The 15,642-nt window shown below is 46.0% G+C and overlaps 1 protein-coding gene across 1 annotated transcript in view; it reads left to right on the forward strand.

The window, feature by feature from the left end:
* Positions 1 to 8,574, forward strand: part of MTMR12 (myotubularin related protein 12) — a 69,083-nt gene extending 60,509 nt beyond the window's left edge. Inside the window, exons 14-16 of the mRNA XM_046671694.1 lie at positions 1,931 to 2,098; positions 3,053 to 3,214; positions 6,231 to 8,574. Coding sequence (XP_046527650.1) covers positions 1,931 to 2,098; positions 3,053 to 3,214; positions 6,231 to 6,800 — 900 coding nt within the window. The 3' untranslated portion in view covers positions 6,801 to 8,574. The remainder of the gene's footprint in view (positions 1 to 1,930; positions 2,099 to 3,052; positions 3,215 to 6,230) is intronic.
* The last annotated feature ends 7,068 nt before the right edge of the window (positions 8,575 to 15,642 follow it).

Below are 15,642 nucleotides of genomic sequence, written 5' to 3' on the forward strand. Positions count from 1 at the left end.
AAATAAAAATTAACTCGGAGAGGCTCCTGTAATTTCTGTTAAGTTATTAGTCTTTGAAAAAAAAATGAATATTCAGTGTACAAGTTTCCTACAGAAAATACATAATAACATGAAGGAAATTGTCCTTGCACATAAACCTTTTCAAAATAAAGCATAGAGTTAAGTTAATGTCCATTACCAGGGCCTTAGCAGTAGTGTGTGTGAGCTGAGCACGCAGCTTTCTCTGCCTTCTGTGTGAGTTCCTCCAGGCCTGAGCCCTGAATTCTGGCACAGGAGAGTTGGCAGTATAGTTCAGTTAGTGAAAATGAACCCCCACATTGTTGTGTAGTTGTCCCGGCTATAGCTGTACAAACTCCTTTGGCTGCAATGTTAATGATTGTGGAAGGAAAAATGAAAACAGGTGAACTTTCTTTAATTAAATCAGCTGCAAAGCTACCGCAGGCTAGTAGCGTAACTGGTGGTTTTTCTTACTCCAGATAATAAGCGTGTCTGTCTGCGGTGCAGAGCAGCTTCACACAGCATGCTGTGGGGATAGAGAGCCGGGGCTCTTGCCCGTAAGGACTCCGTGTGTTCCTGGGAGACCCAGGCCCCTCTCGCTAGGTTTCTTGCAAGCCTGGTCTGTACTCATCTGTGTCCTTTCGAGCTGAATGGAAATCACCACCTTTCAATCTTGGAATGGACCTTGCCTTTCTGAGAAACTGATTTGAAAGGTTGATGGGACTCAAATAACATGATAGGCAGAGAGCTGATACTGTGTGAGGAAGAGTGTGCTTTTGCATATCTTGAGAAAACGAGGACTGATGGACACCATGTCTAGTGGAGAAAGAGTCCAAGAGAAGATCTGATCTGCTGTTCCCTCAGCCCTTGGAGAAGGTGCCCATGGTTTCTGAGCCCGTTCCCCTACCTGCAGAGTGAGGTTCAGATATTTCCCACTCCATCTAATGGTATTGAACATAGAATGAGGTGTGAAATAAAGTTGCTATATAAAGGTTTCTCAGCATCTCAACATTGACATATTGGAGTTTTGAAGGAAAATCGGTGGTCTAATTTGTGGTATAATTGACGTAGCACTGGACTTCAATTCAAGAGCTGGGTTCTCAGCTCATGTGTCTCTGTGAGCTGTGCGTGCAACCTTGGCCAGCCTCTGTAAAGGGGAGACTGCGCGTAGCCTGTCCTGTCCACCTGATGGGGTCACTGTTGATTCAAGAAGGATAAGCACTTTGTAAATGACAAAGCTCCCTAGAAAATTCCTCTCTCTCCTAATAAAGGGCTTGCCTCTAGGTGGCTAATAAAGTGGGCTATCAGTTAAGAAAAATTGTGAAAAAAATGTCAGAAACTCATTTTTGCTGCTTCTGCCTTCTCTCCTGTCCTCTTTGTCTTCTGGGCCATTGTAGGGGGTGGAGAAGGGAGCCCTCTCCATCTAGCCCAGACTCCAGGACCAAGCCCTGACTTTAGTTAGCATGTGGGCAGGCAATGGGTTGGCGGTTTTTTCCTCCACAATTTTTTATTGACAAAATTCAAAATAATTGAGCACAGTTTTTTGTAATACTGTGCTACTAACAGGAAGAATGGAATTCTTTTGGGGGGAGATAACATTTCCTTTAATTGGGGATTAGAGTTAGTGCTCCTTGTCATCAAAATGAGTTGCAAATGCTCATCTGTCAATGCTGATCGATGAGATTTGACATGTTTCATCTTGGAAATGTCTTTCACACAGTTAGGTACTGCCAAGTACTGATATTAATCTATTAATGTGGCTTCAATTGAGCGTATTTATCTCTTGGAACAGGATAGCGTCTACTGTGTTTCCCAGAGAATATCGTGCTCAGAAGTGTTTATTCCACGGCTGTTGAGATGGCTGCCCCTGAACTTGGGACAGCCCACGTTGGACTCGGTGCCGCTCAGTAACGCCTGTCTTGTTTTCACGTAGGTTCCTGTGTTCCTGCTTTTCTTAGATTGTGTCTGGCAGCTGGTGCACCAGCATCCCCCGGCATTTGAATTCACGGAGACTTACCTGACTGTTTTGTCAGATAGCCTTTACATACCTATTTTTAGCACCTTCTTCTTCAATTCGCCTCATCAAAAAGATACTAACATGGTAAGAGTCCCTCTGAGGAACCTGTGTATTGAAGGAGCCGTGTCTCACAAGTAGGATGCAATAAGATGAACGATAAAAATGGTATTTATTTAACACTGACAGTATACTAGACCCTATTCTGAGTGTTTTCTGTGTATTGATATTTAATCCTCATGGGTGCCTGTATTATTATTATCCCTGAGGAGCTGAGGCACAGAGAGGATAAGTAACTTGCCCAAGCTCACACAGTAAATATTGGAGCTGGGAGCAAGTGTTGGAGCTGGGGAATTAAGCAAAATTAAAAGCTGTCCTTTGTGAAGACAGTCAGCCTTCTCTCCCATGTTCCTGATGCCTGGAGTTCCTCAGAAGAGAAAGGAGACAAGGCAGAGCAGGGGAGCTGGGCCTGCACCTTCCATCTTAAACCCCTTGAGCCTCTCTTGAGCCTCTCCTGCTCCCGGCGGTTAACTCCCTCCCTGATCTCAGTGCTCTGAGCAGCCTTCAGCGGCCTCAGGGTTGGCTTAGCTGGCCCCCCTGGAGGGATTTCACCAAATCCAAGTGGGAAACACAGAACCTGGGCTTCCAGTCACACAGCCCTGGTTTCAGATCCCAGCCCTGCCACTCACCAGCTTCATGACCTCAGGCAATTCACTTCAGTGTTCTGAGCCTCAGTTTCCTCAAATGTAAATTGGAAAAATAACAGCGGCCTCACAAGGTTGTTGTGAAAGTGCCCAGCACAGTGGCTGACATATGGCCTGTTGGAAAAATAACCTGACCTTCTCTCCCCCCCCTTAATCGCGCCCCCCCCCCAGCTTTTCATGAACAAGCACTGATGGCCGCAGCCTTTAGGATGCAGTGCTCCTGAACGCTCAGTCTCAGGGCAGCATGGGGCCTTTCTGGAGCCCGCCTCGCAGTGTTGTGTGTTTGCTTTCCTCAGCCCTCCCTGGGAGCCATCGTGACCTGTGCTTGTTTTGGCAGGGTAGGGAAAGCCAGGATACACAAGGCAAGCCTTTGAATCTGCTCACCGTGTGGGATTGGTCTGTGCAGTTTGAGCCGAAAGCCCAGACGTTGCTCAAAAACCCTCTTTATGTGGAAAAGCCGAAACTGGACAAAGGCCAGCGGAAAGGAATGCGGTTCAAAGTAAGATGTGCACATGTCTGACACCCTTCGTCTGCCCAGAGATCCCTATGTATGTAAGGATGAAAGGTACACGTGGATTCTGGAAACAGTCTGCAGAGTTGAGATTTGTGACGGGCAGATTGTCAGGGCCCACGAGAGTCCTTTGCTTTCAGCCAATCAGCCTTTGCCCTGTTGAGGCATGGCCATTTGCTGAATGTCACTGGGGTGCTGCTGTCCAGTAGTCGTGCTGCGTGGGCTCCTGCGTCTCCCCTGCCTGCGTGTATGGTCAGTAGAGTGAGAGGAACATTGTGTGGGCTTTGCTCCATCTGTAGCAGTTCATGTCTTCAATAGCGAGACCTTTCTCCATGAGATGACCTGTAACTTTTTCTGTCAAGGCCCACACAGTCCTGCTCTATCCTTGTGGCACAGGAGCAGACACAGACAGTACGTAAGCAAGTGGGCATGGCAGTGTTCCTGTGTTTACGAACACAGGCACCAAGCCAGATTTGCCCCCGGGCTGCAGTTTGCTGATCTGTGCTATAAACCGCAAATCTCGAATTATTTGGGTTTCCCTTCAAATACTTGTTCTTGATTTTACTAGTTGTGAAAACTCCAAAGTTCCCTAAATGATACATGATTTACATCGCAATTCCTAACTCTGTCTCCTGGCCTGGAATCTCTCCCACACAGACCTCCCAAAGGTGAGAGCAGTGGTGGTAAATCCCAAGTCAGTATGTGTCTCTGCCTTCTTCACCACTGTACTTCTGATCCCGCCTGCCCTTGAGGGGTTCCAGGGAGCCTGCCAGTTCTGGCATGGAGGCGGCTCCTTTCTAAAGAGGCTTGGGGACCCAGGCGAGGAAAGCTAGCGCTCGCAGAAGGTGCCGGCTGCTGAACAACTTAGAACTGCTGCTTTGCCCTTTCAAGGGTCCTCAGGCCTTGGGTGCGTATTTCCTCTCCCAGTTCAACCTCTTTCCTGCCAGCTGAACCAGAACTGCCCTGAGCTCCGGAACAGCTTGGCCAGAGGGCAGTTTTTCTTCAGTGTGCTGTGCCCCCTGGTGGCTGCATGCACATATCTCGCCTGGACAGAACGGCCCCAGGCCGGAGGAGAGGCAAAGGCCTAACGCCTTATTTTACATGGGAGGAAACCAAGGCTCCACCTTCTAAGACTGGGTTTCATTTCTTGCCCAGACCCGTTTTTCTAAATGTCCCTTCTCCCTGTAGGTAGGAGCAGATGGCCTAGGTTCCTGGAGCTGACCCATGGGAGAGGTTTGAGCTGAAGGGTTGGAGAATCTCAGATTGTATTAGTGAAAGCAGAGTTGGGCTGGGGCAGTGAGGAATTGTGAAGCGTTTGGGTTAGAAGACCCGATGTGGACAGATGGCATTGGAGATGGTCTGTAGAGACTGAAGAAGCTGTGGCTGGCCGCTCTGTGAATTACCGTGGGAGGCCACGAGCCTACTCAGGCGTGTGGTCTCATCTGTGACCATAGCACCCTGAACGCGCCCCATCTCATCACATCAGATGTGTGGTCTCAACCTCAGCCCCAGGCCTTGACCAGGCTCCGGCACGGGGCACTACTCCCACCTGGCCCGTCTTGAATGCTCCCTTCATTTAGGAGATTGAGAGAAGGGCCTTCCACGACACTAGAGTTCTGTTAGGAGCCCAGGCTCTGGAGCCAGGCTGTCTGTGTATGAAGCCACCTCTACACTTGGTAGCTCGTGCCTTTGCCACATCACTTAACCTGTGTGCCTTAGTTTCCTCCTTTGTAAAATGGTGACTTTGATGTATGGAGAGCACTGAGCACAGAAGCTGCAGGCAGGAAACACTCAGTGACTTAGCTTCCACCTGCATTCCCTGGTCCTCTGCCACACCTTCCTCACCTGGATCACCAGAGAGAAGAGAGGCCTCTGACTCCTGGCCTTTGGCTTTCCCATCCCCAGGTGGAAAGTCAAAATCCTGGTCATCTCTAAGTTGTGGTATTGTGGATGGTTTTGCTTTCTTCTTTATATTTTTATTGTAACTCTATATTCCATTATAAGAAAGTATTTCTTTTATAATAAAGAATCCTTTCCTTTCCTTTTTTTTTTACAAGGAAGAACCACTAGCAGAAAGATGTTAGAGAGTTATAAGGCTAGCCTGAAAATAAAATTTTTATCTGTTCTTACTTTGAATGGTCATCTGAGGAGCAAAAGAGTTGGGGAGAAACAGCTTCTCCTCACATTTTTACCTTCTCCTTTGGGCACTGGGGATTCTTAGTAACCTTCTGACCACTTACCTCATCTTCACAAGCCTTTCACAGTACACGCCAAGGTGCAACAGCTTGCTCTGGCCGCAGGTAGAATTACTGAGGAGGAAAGAAATGGAAATGCGCTCACGTTTTTCTCCTCCCTGCAGCTTGTCAGTCAAGAACATCTGGTCAACTTAGCCAGTTCTTCAAATTCCTTTTGCTCCCACCTGTCTCTTTGTCCAGAAGAATCTTTGTGACTTAGACTTCAACTCCTGCTGGATGCCTGACGAGCTATAAAGTTATTTCATTAAAGGGATGGGACCTTCAGGTAGTCAGCCCTGCTTCCTCACGGGTGTGGAGAGTGTTATAGAAGCTAGCACTCTCAAGTTCTCAAAGAAGAAACATTTTGCTCCCTTCAAAGAATGAATAAGCCTCACCCCAAACTCCCCTAGATTATCAACCTGTCTTAAGTTAAGCTTGTTCTTGAAAAGTATGTAGTGCCCTTTGGTGCCCCTGTGACAGAGGAGAGGGGAATTGAACGTCACAACTTGCCTTTCTGCACAGCTCCATTGCACCTGGTTTCACCCATTCGTTTATTATTACCATGTGCATCTCACGTTTGCATCATGGAATAAACACAAATGCCCCTTCCTCTCTGTATGTTACAGCATTTTAATGAATATGCGTTCACATGGCAATTCTGATGTTGCATGACTGTTGTTAAGGTTGGATTGTGCCCCTTTTTTGATGGGAACGACTGTAATTGTGCTCTCAGTTTAACCAGAGATTTTTATTTGTGTTTTCTCTCAAAGCATCAACGACAGCTTTCCTTGCCACTCACCCAGTCTAAATCATCTCCCAAAAGAGGATTTTTCAGGGAAGAAACAGATCACTTAATTAAAAACCTTCTGGGCAAGAGAATTAGCAAACTAATTAATTCTTCTGATGAGCTGCAAGACAACTTTCGAGAGTTCTATGACAGCTGGCATAGCAAGCCCACTGACTACCACGGCCTGCTGTTGCCTCACATCGAGGGGCCGGAGATCAAAGTCTGGGCCCAGCGCTACCTGCGTTGGATTCCAGAAGCCCAAATCCTGGGCGGTGGCAGAGTGGCCACCATGAGCAAACTCTTGGAAATGATGGAGGAAGTACAGAGTTTACAAGAGAAAATCGACGAGAGACACCACGGCCAGGTGGCCCTCCAGGCGGAGGCCTCCTCCCTGCTGCGGGCCTCTGCCCGGCTGTCCTCTCTGTTCCCTTTCGCTCTGCTTCAGCGACATTCCTCCAAGCCGGTCTTGCCCACCAGCGGCTGGAAAGCTCTGGGAGATGAAGAAGATTTGGCCAGACGCGAAGATGAGTCTGTGGATGTAGGGGATTTGTGACTCGTCTGTTCAGTGGTTGTGAAAGAGGAGTGCTGAGGCCTGGGGCAGTAGTCAAACGCATCTGGTGTCTGGATTGGTGTGTCGGCTGAAGCACACTGCTGGGAGGGAGGGCCCGCCTCCAGTGCTCCACTGAGCGAGACTGGGCCTTTGGGAAAAGAGCTGGTTCTCATTTTTTTTTTGTGGTCCTGAAAGACTATGCAATTAAAATCATATCTCTAGTATTATTAATTGAAAGTAACTACTACTTGACCCATAATCGAATGGTGGCCATTGTCTGATGCGTGCGTATCATACAGAACCCGCAGTCGCCTGTTTACTACTAGAAAGGGCTTTGGTAAGATGTTCTTGGACTTGATACTTTCTTCAGAGCTTTTCTCTGCCAAGATAATTTATCCAATCATGGGGAGTAGTGTCTCTCTAACCCATCTGAGTTTGGAGCGAGTTGTGCTTTATGTGACGTGTGCATGGTGAATTGAAAGATTCAAATAGAGGTATTAAGATGTATGGAATTCATTTAAACAAACCATAGAATTTTTCCTTTCTACGTCCTCTTCCCCATAAAAGGCTGGGGAAATTCCACCCAGGTCACCCATCCTGCCGTTTCAGACCATCCTCCCTCCTGCGTAGACTGTGTCACTTTTCGGAGTGGATGCGTTAGCCAACCCCACCGCTCTTTGGCGTGTGCTGACAGCTCCAGGTCTTTCTCTGGCCTGCTCCTTACCCCTGGCCGCCATCCCTCTGCTCCCCATCTTGGTGCACATAGTCCCAGGATCCTGCTACTAAACCTGTTGGTTGAACTGGGGGAATCTCTGGTTTGCCCAGACCAGCTTCTGTTCTCTCGGAGGCTCGCAGTGTTTGAAAGCAATTGCTGTGCCTTTTTCTAACAGCGTGCCGAGGCTTCAGAGCATTTGTGACCACGGTCCTCTGCAGCAGCCCCTCACATGGTTTCCTCGAATTCTCTGTTACCCTCCAGACTGATGAGTAGGGTCACTTTTGAACGTGGCTTCGTAGGGAAGCAGTTAAGCGTAAATGTCAGAAGTGACAGTTATCACATAGTACCTCAGCGATTTAAAAAGCCATAGAAGAAACTTGACTATGCCTGGTGACCTTCTTGGATCTGCTGTCTAGATGATATCTATTTTTAAATGCGGGAAAGTACACTTTGTAAGGACCAGTTTTTTCATTCTTAGTGGAACCTTGTTAAATCTCGCAAAAGGAAGGGAAAAAAAATCTCACGTTAGAATGTTTCCTATGGAATGTTTGCCTTTTATATCTCCCTTTCTTCTCCGTATAGATCCCAATTTGAATATAACATGTTTAGAAAAACTTTCAGTTGCTCAAGGGCAAGAAGAAATTTTGAAACTGTTAACAAAGAAGTTTCTCAGTTTGCACTGAATCATCTTTTGTACGTACAAGAAATTGCTTTGCTCTTCTCCGCGCTCCATGTCACACAGGAGCTGGGTTGGTCTGTCAAGATGACAGAGGCTGCGGCGGGGCCAGGATCCTGCACTGGGCCAGCCCGTGTCCGGTCTCAATTGCCTTAAGAGTCTCAGCAGTGAGGTCAGTGTTAGGCTTGCGGTAGGGAATTTCGGAGTACACTAGTTCACTAGCTACCTTCACGTACATTCTGTGGGCCTTCTTAAACTAGCACTAACCTCCACTCACTTCTCCACCCCGTTGCCTCCCCAATACACTATGGAGCTGACTATTTTTGTTACCGTATTATAACGTGAATATTTATACAGTAGCCTCTTCAGTCTTAGGATCTTAGTAATTTTCATTCCAAAAATGCCCGGTGTGATGCTTTACACTCCACAAAGTATGGTTTAAAGGCACAAGGTCATGGCCTTTGTCATAGCAGTTGAATGTGCATTGAAATATTTTTCTATGATTTTTTTTTAATTACAATAGAAAAATAAGTAAGCTGTTGTAACATGTAAGGTCATGGCAATTTATGTATTTATATTTGAAATCAGATTTCTATAAACTTGTATTTGTGTACAGAGTTCTCAGTGGGTTTATATATTGTGACATTTATATTCAAGATTGAGACGCGGATTATGCTTAACAGGAAAAGCTGAAATGAGACCATTTACTTTGTTTAAAATGCTGCACTGTGCAAGTTTGGAAATGTACATTAATTTACTGTATATAATATCTTGAGTTTGTTTATACCTCCAAGTTTTTACACTGAAGATAAATTACCTTTAATTACATTCAAAACTTTTTTTTAAAGGGAATAAGCTGTTGGGCTAAGTCTGTATAAATGTGCTTTTTATTTTCTGGATGTACAATGAAAGTTTATACTTGTATCTCACTGCGTCATATCTGATTGCAGAAATTAAAGCACAATTTACAAGCAGTGCTGTATCTGGTGTGGTTGATAAAGCACATGGAGTGATTACTTTCATTCCTTCAGGAAATGTTTTTAAACGTGTCCCGGGTGCCAGGCAGTGTCCTAGGAGATGTGAGCAGGTCAAAGCTCTGCTCTCTTGGAGCTTTCTTGCGCGCGGGCGCGCGCGTGCGTGTGTGTGTGTGTGTGCGCGCACGTGTGGTTGGTTGGGTGGTTGGTTGGTAGTGGGAAATCAATAAACAAATATTTAAAATTTCAGGTGGTGATAAAATGCTGTGAAGAAAAATGAAATAAGGTGTGAGCCCTGTAAGGGTGACTAAAGGAAAAGGGTTTTTAAAATCCCTAGAATTAAGTATTACTGCCTCTGCTTTTATAGGGGTACATAAAATGAGAATTCTACTGTTTTGTCGCTGGAAGAGATCTGTGCGCAGTTAAGCCATGAAAGAGAAAAGTGCTTGTTTTTTCCTTCCAGAGAAGATAAGCAAGCTAGCACTGAGTGAGTTGGGGTTTGAGGAGAGGATTTCGTTTTGTTTAACACTAGTGACAAATAGAAATGGCAAGCAGTAGGATATATTGAAGTATATGAGGAAGCCATTTGGTGTAAACCCAATTCGGCCTGACTTTGTTTTTCCAAAAGGGCCTGACGTGGCCATCAAGCATGCATTGTATATCTGCTTTAAACATTTACCATGGCAAGAACAAATCGCCTTAAGATAAAGGTGCAATTTCCCCCCACATTGGCATTTCCTTAAGGATAAGCATCCTTCCTTAGGCTAGGAACTGACTGCTGCGCTCACCTTTGACCACCCAAACAACAGACCTGCCATGCCACCCTGCTGTGTCCACCGAGACAGCAGACCTACCTGCTCTGTCCATCAAGCGCTGTGCCGACAGAGCAGTCTTATGACTATTGTGGGAGGGACATTTCAATCATATGTGAAACAACCTGTTTGGGGGTATATAACCACTCTGTGTACCTCACTTCTTTGGTGCCCTTTCTTCCTTCGGGAAGAAAGGCCCTGGGCCATGGTCCTCACGTCTTAGCTCAGAATAAACTCACCCAAATTTTCATCTATAGATTAGTTATGGATTATTTTCGACACTAGATTGAGACCTGTCGCTTGTGTTTCTTGGGAGAAAGTCCATTTCTTTGACCTTTCCTCCTGGCAGCCCTCTCCTTTCCGCCAGGATGAGAGAAGGCGTCCCCCTCCTCTGCCTGCCCCCACTGTATGGCACAAAGCCAGCTCTGAGACATCACTGGAACTTAAGTCCTCACTGCTACCACATTCTTTCACATGTTTCAGTTCTTTGATATTTGTATTAAATTCCCAAGTAGTCCTTATGACCCTATAGATGAGCAGACTCTAGTCCTGTTTTCCATATTTAATGGCTCTTGACCCTTTGGTGGCCTCAGCTGTCTTGTTTCTGATTTTGCCTGTTTCCAGGTGAGGATGGGGGTAGGGTAAGAGTAAGGCAGGGGCGAGGGGGTAGGGGGCACTTCTGTGCCCTCGTGTCACCTACTGTCCTGGAAGGGGCAGCAGGGGCAGCAGGAGCCTCCACTACAGCCTGTTTTCTGAGCTCCTCCTGTGATGGTGGTCAAAGTTACTCAACCAGGAGAGTCTCCTCAGCCATGCTGCTGCCCACTGGGGCTCTCGGGCATCTGTGAAGCTGACCCTGGGGCAGGACCCCTGCTTCGCCCCACTGGAGGGTCAAGGTCTCTAGTGACCATGGCCTTCCACAGATGCCCTCCCAACAACCTCCCCAACACACACAGCCAGTGTATATACTGCCCTTAAAAGAAGATTAGGATGGGAGCCGTGCTTTCCAGTATAACCAGGGATGTGTGCAAGTGTTTATACTTGAGTGTGTGGACAAACAGGCCAGCCGTGGGCAATGCAAAATGCCTGTTTCAAATGCCATTTATATACTCAAGAGGAAAGTAATTTGTTGGAGTGGTGGTTTTGTGTCTTTAAAAACACAAACATCTCAGCCTGTTTTGTGGTTCAGGCGCAGGTTCTTTTTTCTTCTTAATCCTTCTGTTGCATTGTCTGCCTTTAGCAATTGAAGGATATGAAGTGTATAATCACGTGGAAATACACACAGTAAGCTTTTTGGCCTTCTTTAAAAAGAAACACTACAGTTTTGCTAGCCAGTCTAGTTTTTGTTAAGCAGTTACTATTTTTTAAATTTAGATTTGAGTATTACTTTTACTAACGGCTGTGTGGCTTTTTTTTTTTTTTTTTGAAATCTTGACTGGAAGACTTTTTAAATTATCATCTTCGCAGAGGTCTGGGGCCAGGTGAATGTAGTGCTCATTTGTCACCAGCACTGAAAGGACAGAACATGTGCTCATTCCTGAGTGGGAAGGAATGCGGATGGGCCACATTTTATTCCTCTCACTGACCCTGAGGACTGCGGCTTGAAATGCTACTGCAGTAGCCTCAAGGAGAATTGAACACAGCCCTTCCCCAAACTATGTGGGGTGGAAAACCATCAGTAGACTTTGCCTGGAGTAGGGGCAGGGATGGGCTGGGAAGGGCCGTGAGGGAATGTTCTGGAATGATGGTGGCATTCTGTATCTTGATAAGGGTTTGGGTTATACAGGTGTATGCCACAACTCAGCAAACATACATTTAAGATTTGTACATTTTATTGTATTTAACTTTTACATTAAAAGAAAATACTAAGCAAATATTGAACTCTAGTTAATGATATTCCCACAAATTATTTACGAGGACGTGTACTGTTGTCTGCAGTTTACTTTGAATGGCACCAACAATCAGATGGATTAATGGATGGATGGAGGGATGGGCATGGCTAGATATATGATAAATCAAGTAAAACACCAGTGAGATGATCAAGAGCTCGGCACATGGGAGCATAGGTCTCCACATAACATCCTTTAAACTGCTATGTTGAAAACTTTTCATAATAAATTCTTGGAAAAAAGTCTTAAATCCTTCAAGAATTATTTATAAACACAAAAAAGGGGGCTGGCCCAGTGACGCAGCAGTTAAGTTCACACGTTCCGCTTCTCGGCATCCCGGCATTCGCAGGTTCGGATCCCAAGTGCAGACATGGCACCACTTGGCAAAAGCCATGCTGTGGCAGGCGTCTCACGTATAAGGTGGAGGAAGATGGGCATGGATGTTAGCTCAGGGCCTGTCTTCCTCAGCAAAAAGAGGAGGATTGGCAGTAGTTAGCTCAGGGCTAATCTTCCTCAAAAAAAAAAAAAAAAACCACAAAAGTATAGGGAGTACATCAGTCCCTTATGGGAAAGAGAAATCCTGTCCTTAGCAAACTACCTGGCCAGCGCAAGGATATAATGGAACTTGGAGAAGGAACTAGACCGTTTATGTTCCCCATCCCGTCTTTCATCCCCCTTTTCCATTTCCATTGTCTTTCTGCGTCATCATTTTCTCTTGCCTGGATTGTTATTATAAGCTCCTTTCTCTGCCTTTGGTCCCTTTCCTCTTGCTATGTAGCTCATAAACTGCTGCCGATGAATCTTCCTAAAGTAGTCACGTCATTGTTTGGCTCGAAAACTTTTTAATAGATGCATCCATTAAATGGACGGATGCAGTAACTTAAGTCAAAAAGAGGAATTGTGTGTGTGTGAAGGTTGAGGTCATAGATGCTGTTGGATCTCAGTACCTGAAACCCGTGGAGTCTTTTCGGAGTGGTATTTGCTGCTCTTGCTCTGCACAACCACTTTCTCATCTTTCCAGTTAATGAAATGGGACGAAACTTCCACAGGAACGCTTTTTTTTAAGAGACAGTCAGATTGAAGCTGGAATCTTGGTCCTCATTCCAAATTCTGGGGGAAGAGAGTCTGCGCCAGCCAGCTTTGAGGCAAGGTCTTCACGTCGCACTAGAGCTGTTCCCACTCGCTCTGAGTGATGTATGCATGGCTTCCTAGTGCCCAGTGCAAAAGACTTGCCCAGTGCAAAGACTGATGGCTACTCACTGCTCACTATTTGTGACGCAGTCATCTTTCTGGCAGATCCTCAAAGTTTGTAACAATATGAATGTCACTTTTTTGTATTTCTCTAAATTAACGCTGGCACGGGCCCCCATCAGAGGCTGTGTAGTGCAGTGGTTAAAGATCTGAGCTCTTTGGAGCCAGACTGCCTGAGTCTGAACCCCTGCTTTGCAACTTAGGAACTGTGGGACTTGGGCAAAGGAGTTAGCATCCCTCTGACTCAGTTTCCTCATCTGTAAAATGGCAGTGTTCATAGAACTCAGCTCACTGGAGTGTTGGAAGGTTAAAAATAAGTTCCTTCTAAGTGCCCATCACATAGTAAATGCTCAATAAATGTTAACTGTTCTGGTGTATGTGGTCTTTCAAATACTTCATGTAAACAGAGGGTTTGGTGTGCGTGGATTAACTTTATTCTCCACCCCAGGAGCAGTTAGCATTTGAAATACCCTAAACAGGGAATCCAAGTTTCAAAGCTGGCTGTATAAGCACTTTAAATGTTTTCAAAATCTACCCCTGAGGGTTTGTTGAGCAGCACAAGGAACATTAAAAATCATCTTTCATGGGCCCGCCTGGTGGCGCAGCAGTTAAGTGCGCACGTTCCAGTTCGGTGGCCCAGGTTTCGCCAGTTCGGATCCCGGGTGTGGACATGGCACCACCTGGCAAAAGCCATGCTGTGGTAGGCGTCCCACATATAAAGTAGAGGAAGATGGGCATGGATGTTAGCTCAGGGCCAGTCTTCCTCAGCAAAAAGAGGAGGCTTGGCAGCAGATGTTAGCTCAGGGCTAGTCTTCCTCAAAAAAAAAAAAATCAGCTTTCAATGGTGAAATGAGTAAGTACTTGAGAGATGTGGTTGGCTGGAAATGGCGTTGAGGCCCCATCCTCAGACCTACAGGATATAAATATCCATCAAGTCCAGAAGTGTACACACTTTGGAGCAGAGCACGAGGTCTAAAAACTCCATTGGTCTCCACATCACCTGATGGACCATAGGGTTAATTCCTTCTGCTCTCTCATTGCATCTATCTTGGGAGTGAAACTTTGATGCAAAGTACTGGGTAGAGGCCTGAGCACAGAGAGAGGGTCTTCCCCCACAACCTAAGAACAGGAAATACGATTCTTTGGTGCTATTAATAAATACACATCTGGTAGACTTGGTCCAAGGCTGGCTTTCATTGTATATCACCGTCTGCTAAAGAGGTTGTAGTGATGGTGGCAGAGAGCTATAGCCCCTGCTGACTTCTGACTTCCAGAAGCTACTGCCATTTACCAGAAGAACGTCACAATTGCTGAATGGCCAAATTGACTTAGGTCAATTCATGACATCCCCCCAGATTTACTGGAAATTCAGTCATTATATATAGTTAGATTTACTGGATATTCATTCGTAGTTACCAAGCTAGAGGGACTCCTCCCTCATTCTTTAGAGCTCTCTGGGAGTCTTAGGGTATATGAAGTCTGTCTATGACCTTCAGTCCATCTTGGCTGCTGCCTAAGGTCTGTCCGTCTTAGTTTGCATTCCCCTGGTAGCCGACTCTGAGACGAAGATTGGGGTGCAAGTAGTTTATTTGGCCAGTGATCCAGGCAGCTCTGAACAAGTGGGAAAGTAGAACAGGAGGGAAAACAGTCGAGTGCATTAAAAGCAAGGTATCGCTGTGGGCAGCAGGGGCTCAGTCCTGCTGGGGACCCTCCGAGAGATCATATGAATTTGGGGGAACCTCTCTCATCTCGCCTTTCTCACTCAGCATCGTCCTGTGGATAGAAGTTCCTCTAAATCAGATGGTAGAGTTCCAGTGCGTCCTTCCCTAACAGCGCTCAGGCAGCGTCACAGCAGGCTGTGCAGCTGCCCCTTCAAGCCCCTTCCTCGCTGAAGCTTTTGGCTCTCACCGACCTCAAGATCACTTCCCTGATTTCTCCCCAGCTTCCAAATGTGGGACCGTCTGTGCCTGATGTCTTCATAAAGGGGTGCTATTTCTGTATCCTCAGAGCCTGTGAGCATGTATGAATACCCTTCCTTTTTCTACCAGGAGGCTGAGTTTCATCCCGCCTCAGAGCCTCTGGTCACAGGGCCTGATTTCCCAGAATTCTTGAACATTCGACCCACCCTGTGCCTTGCCTCACAGGAAATGGCAAAATTAACCAGACGATTATGGGATTCAATCCTTACTGTAAAGTTGAAATTTTTATAAAATAAAATCAAATAAAAATAATTGCAGTGTTTTCCATTCACATAGCACTGCTACGTTCGTTATCCGATTTCAAGAACCCCTGCCAACCCTTTGAAATGCAGTGACATCCTCAAACGAGCAGCCCCACCTGAAGGTCCTCCACACAACGGAGCGCTAGGAAAGGACACGAGGAATTCAAGAAATAAATGTTTTGTGATTTTTTTTAAAAAAAAAATGAGTTAAAAGCCAAGAAATTAAACAGCCTCTGTTTATAGTAGGTGGTAAGAAAAACGTAACATAACACATACCATTTCCTGCCTTTGCATGGCCGTTTTGATGTAT

The sequence above is a fragment of the Equus quagga genome, chromosome 9, assembly GCF_021613505.1.
Source record: "Equus quagga isolate Etosha38 chromosome 9, UCLA_HA_Equagga_1.0, whole genome shotgun sequence".
In the NCBI taxonomy this organism is placed as follows: domain Eukaryota; kingdom Metazoa; phylum Chordata; class Mammalia; order Perissodactyla; family Equidae; genus Equus; species Equus quagga.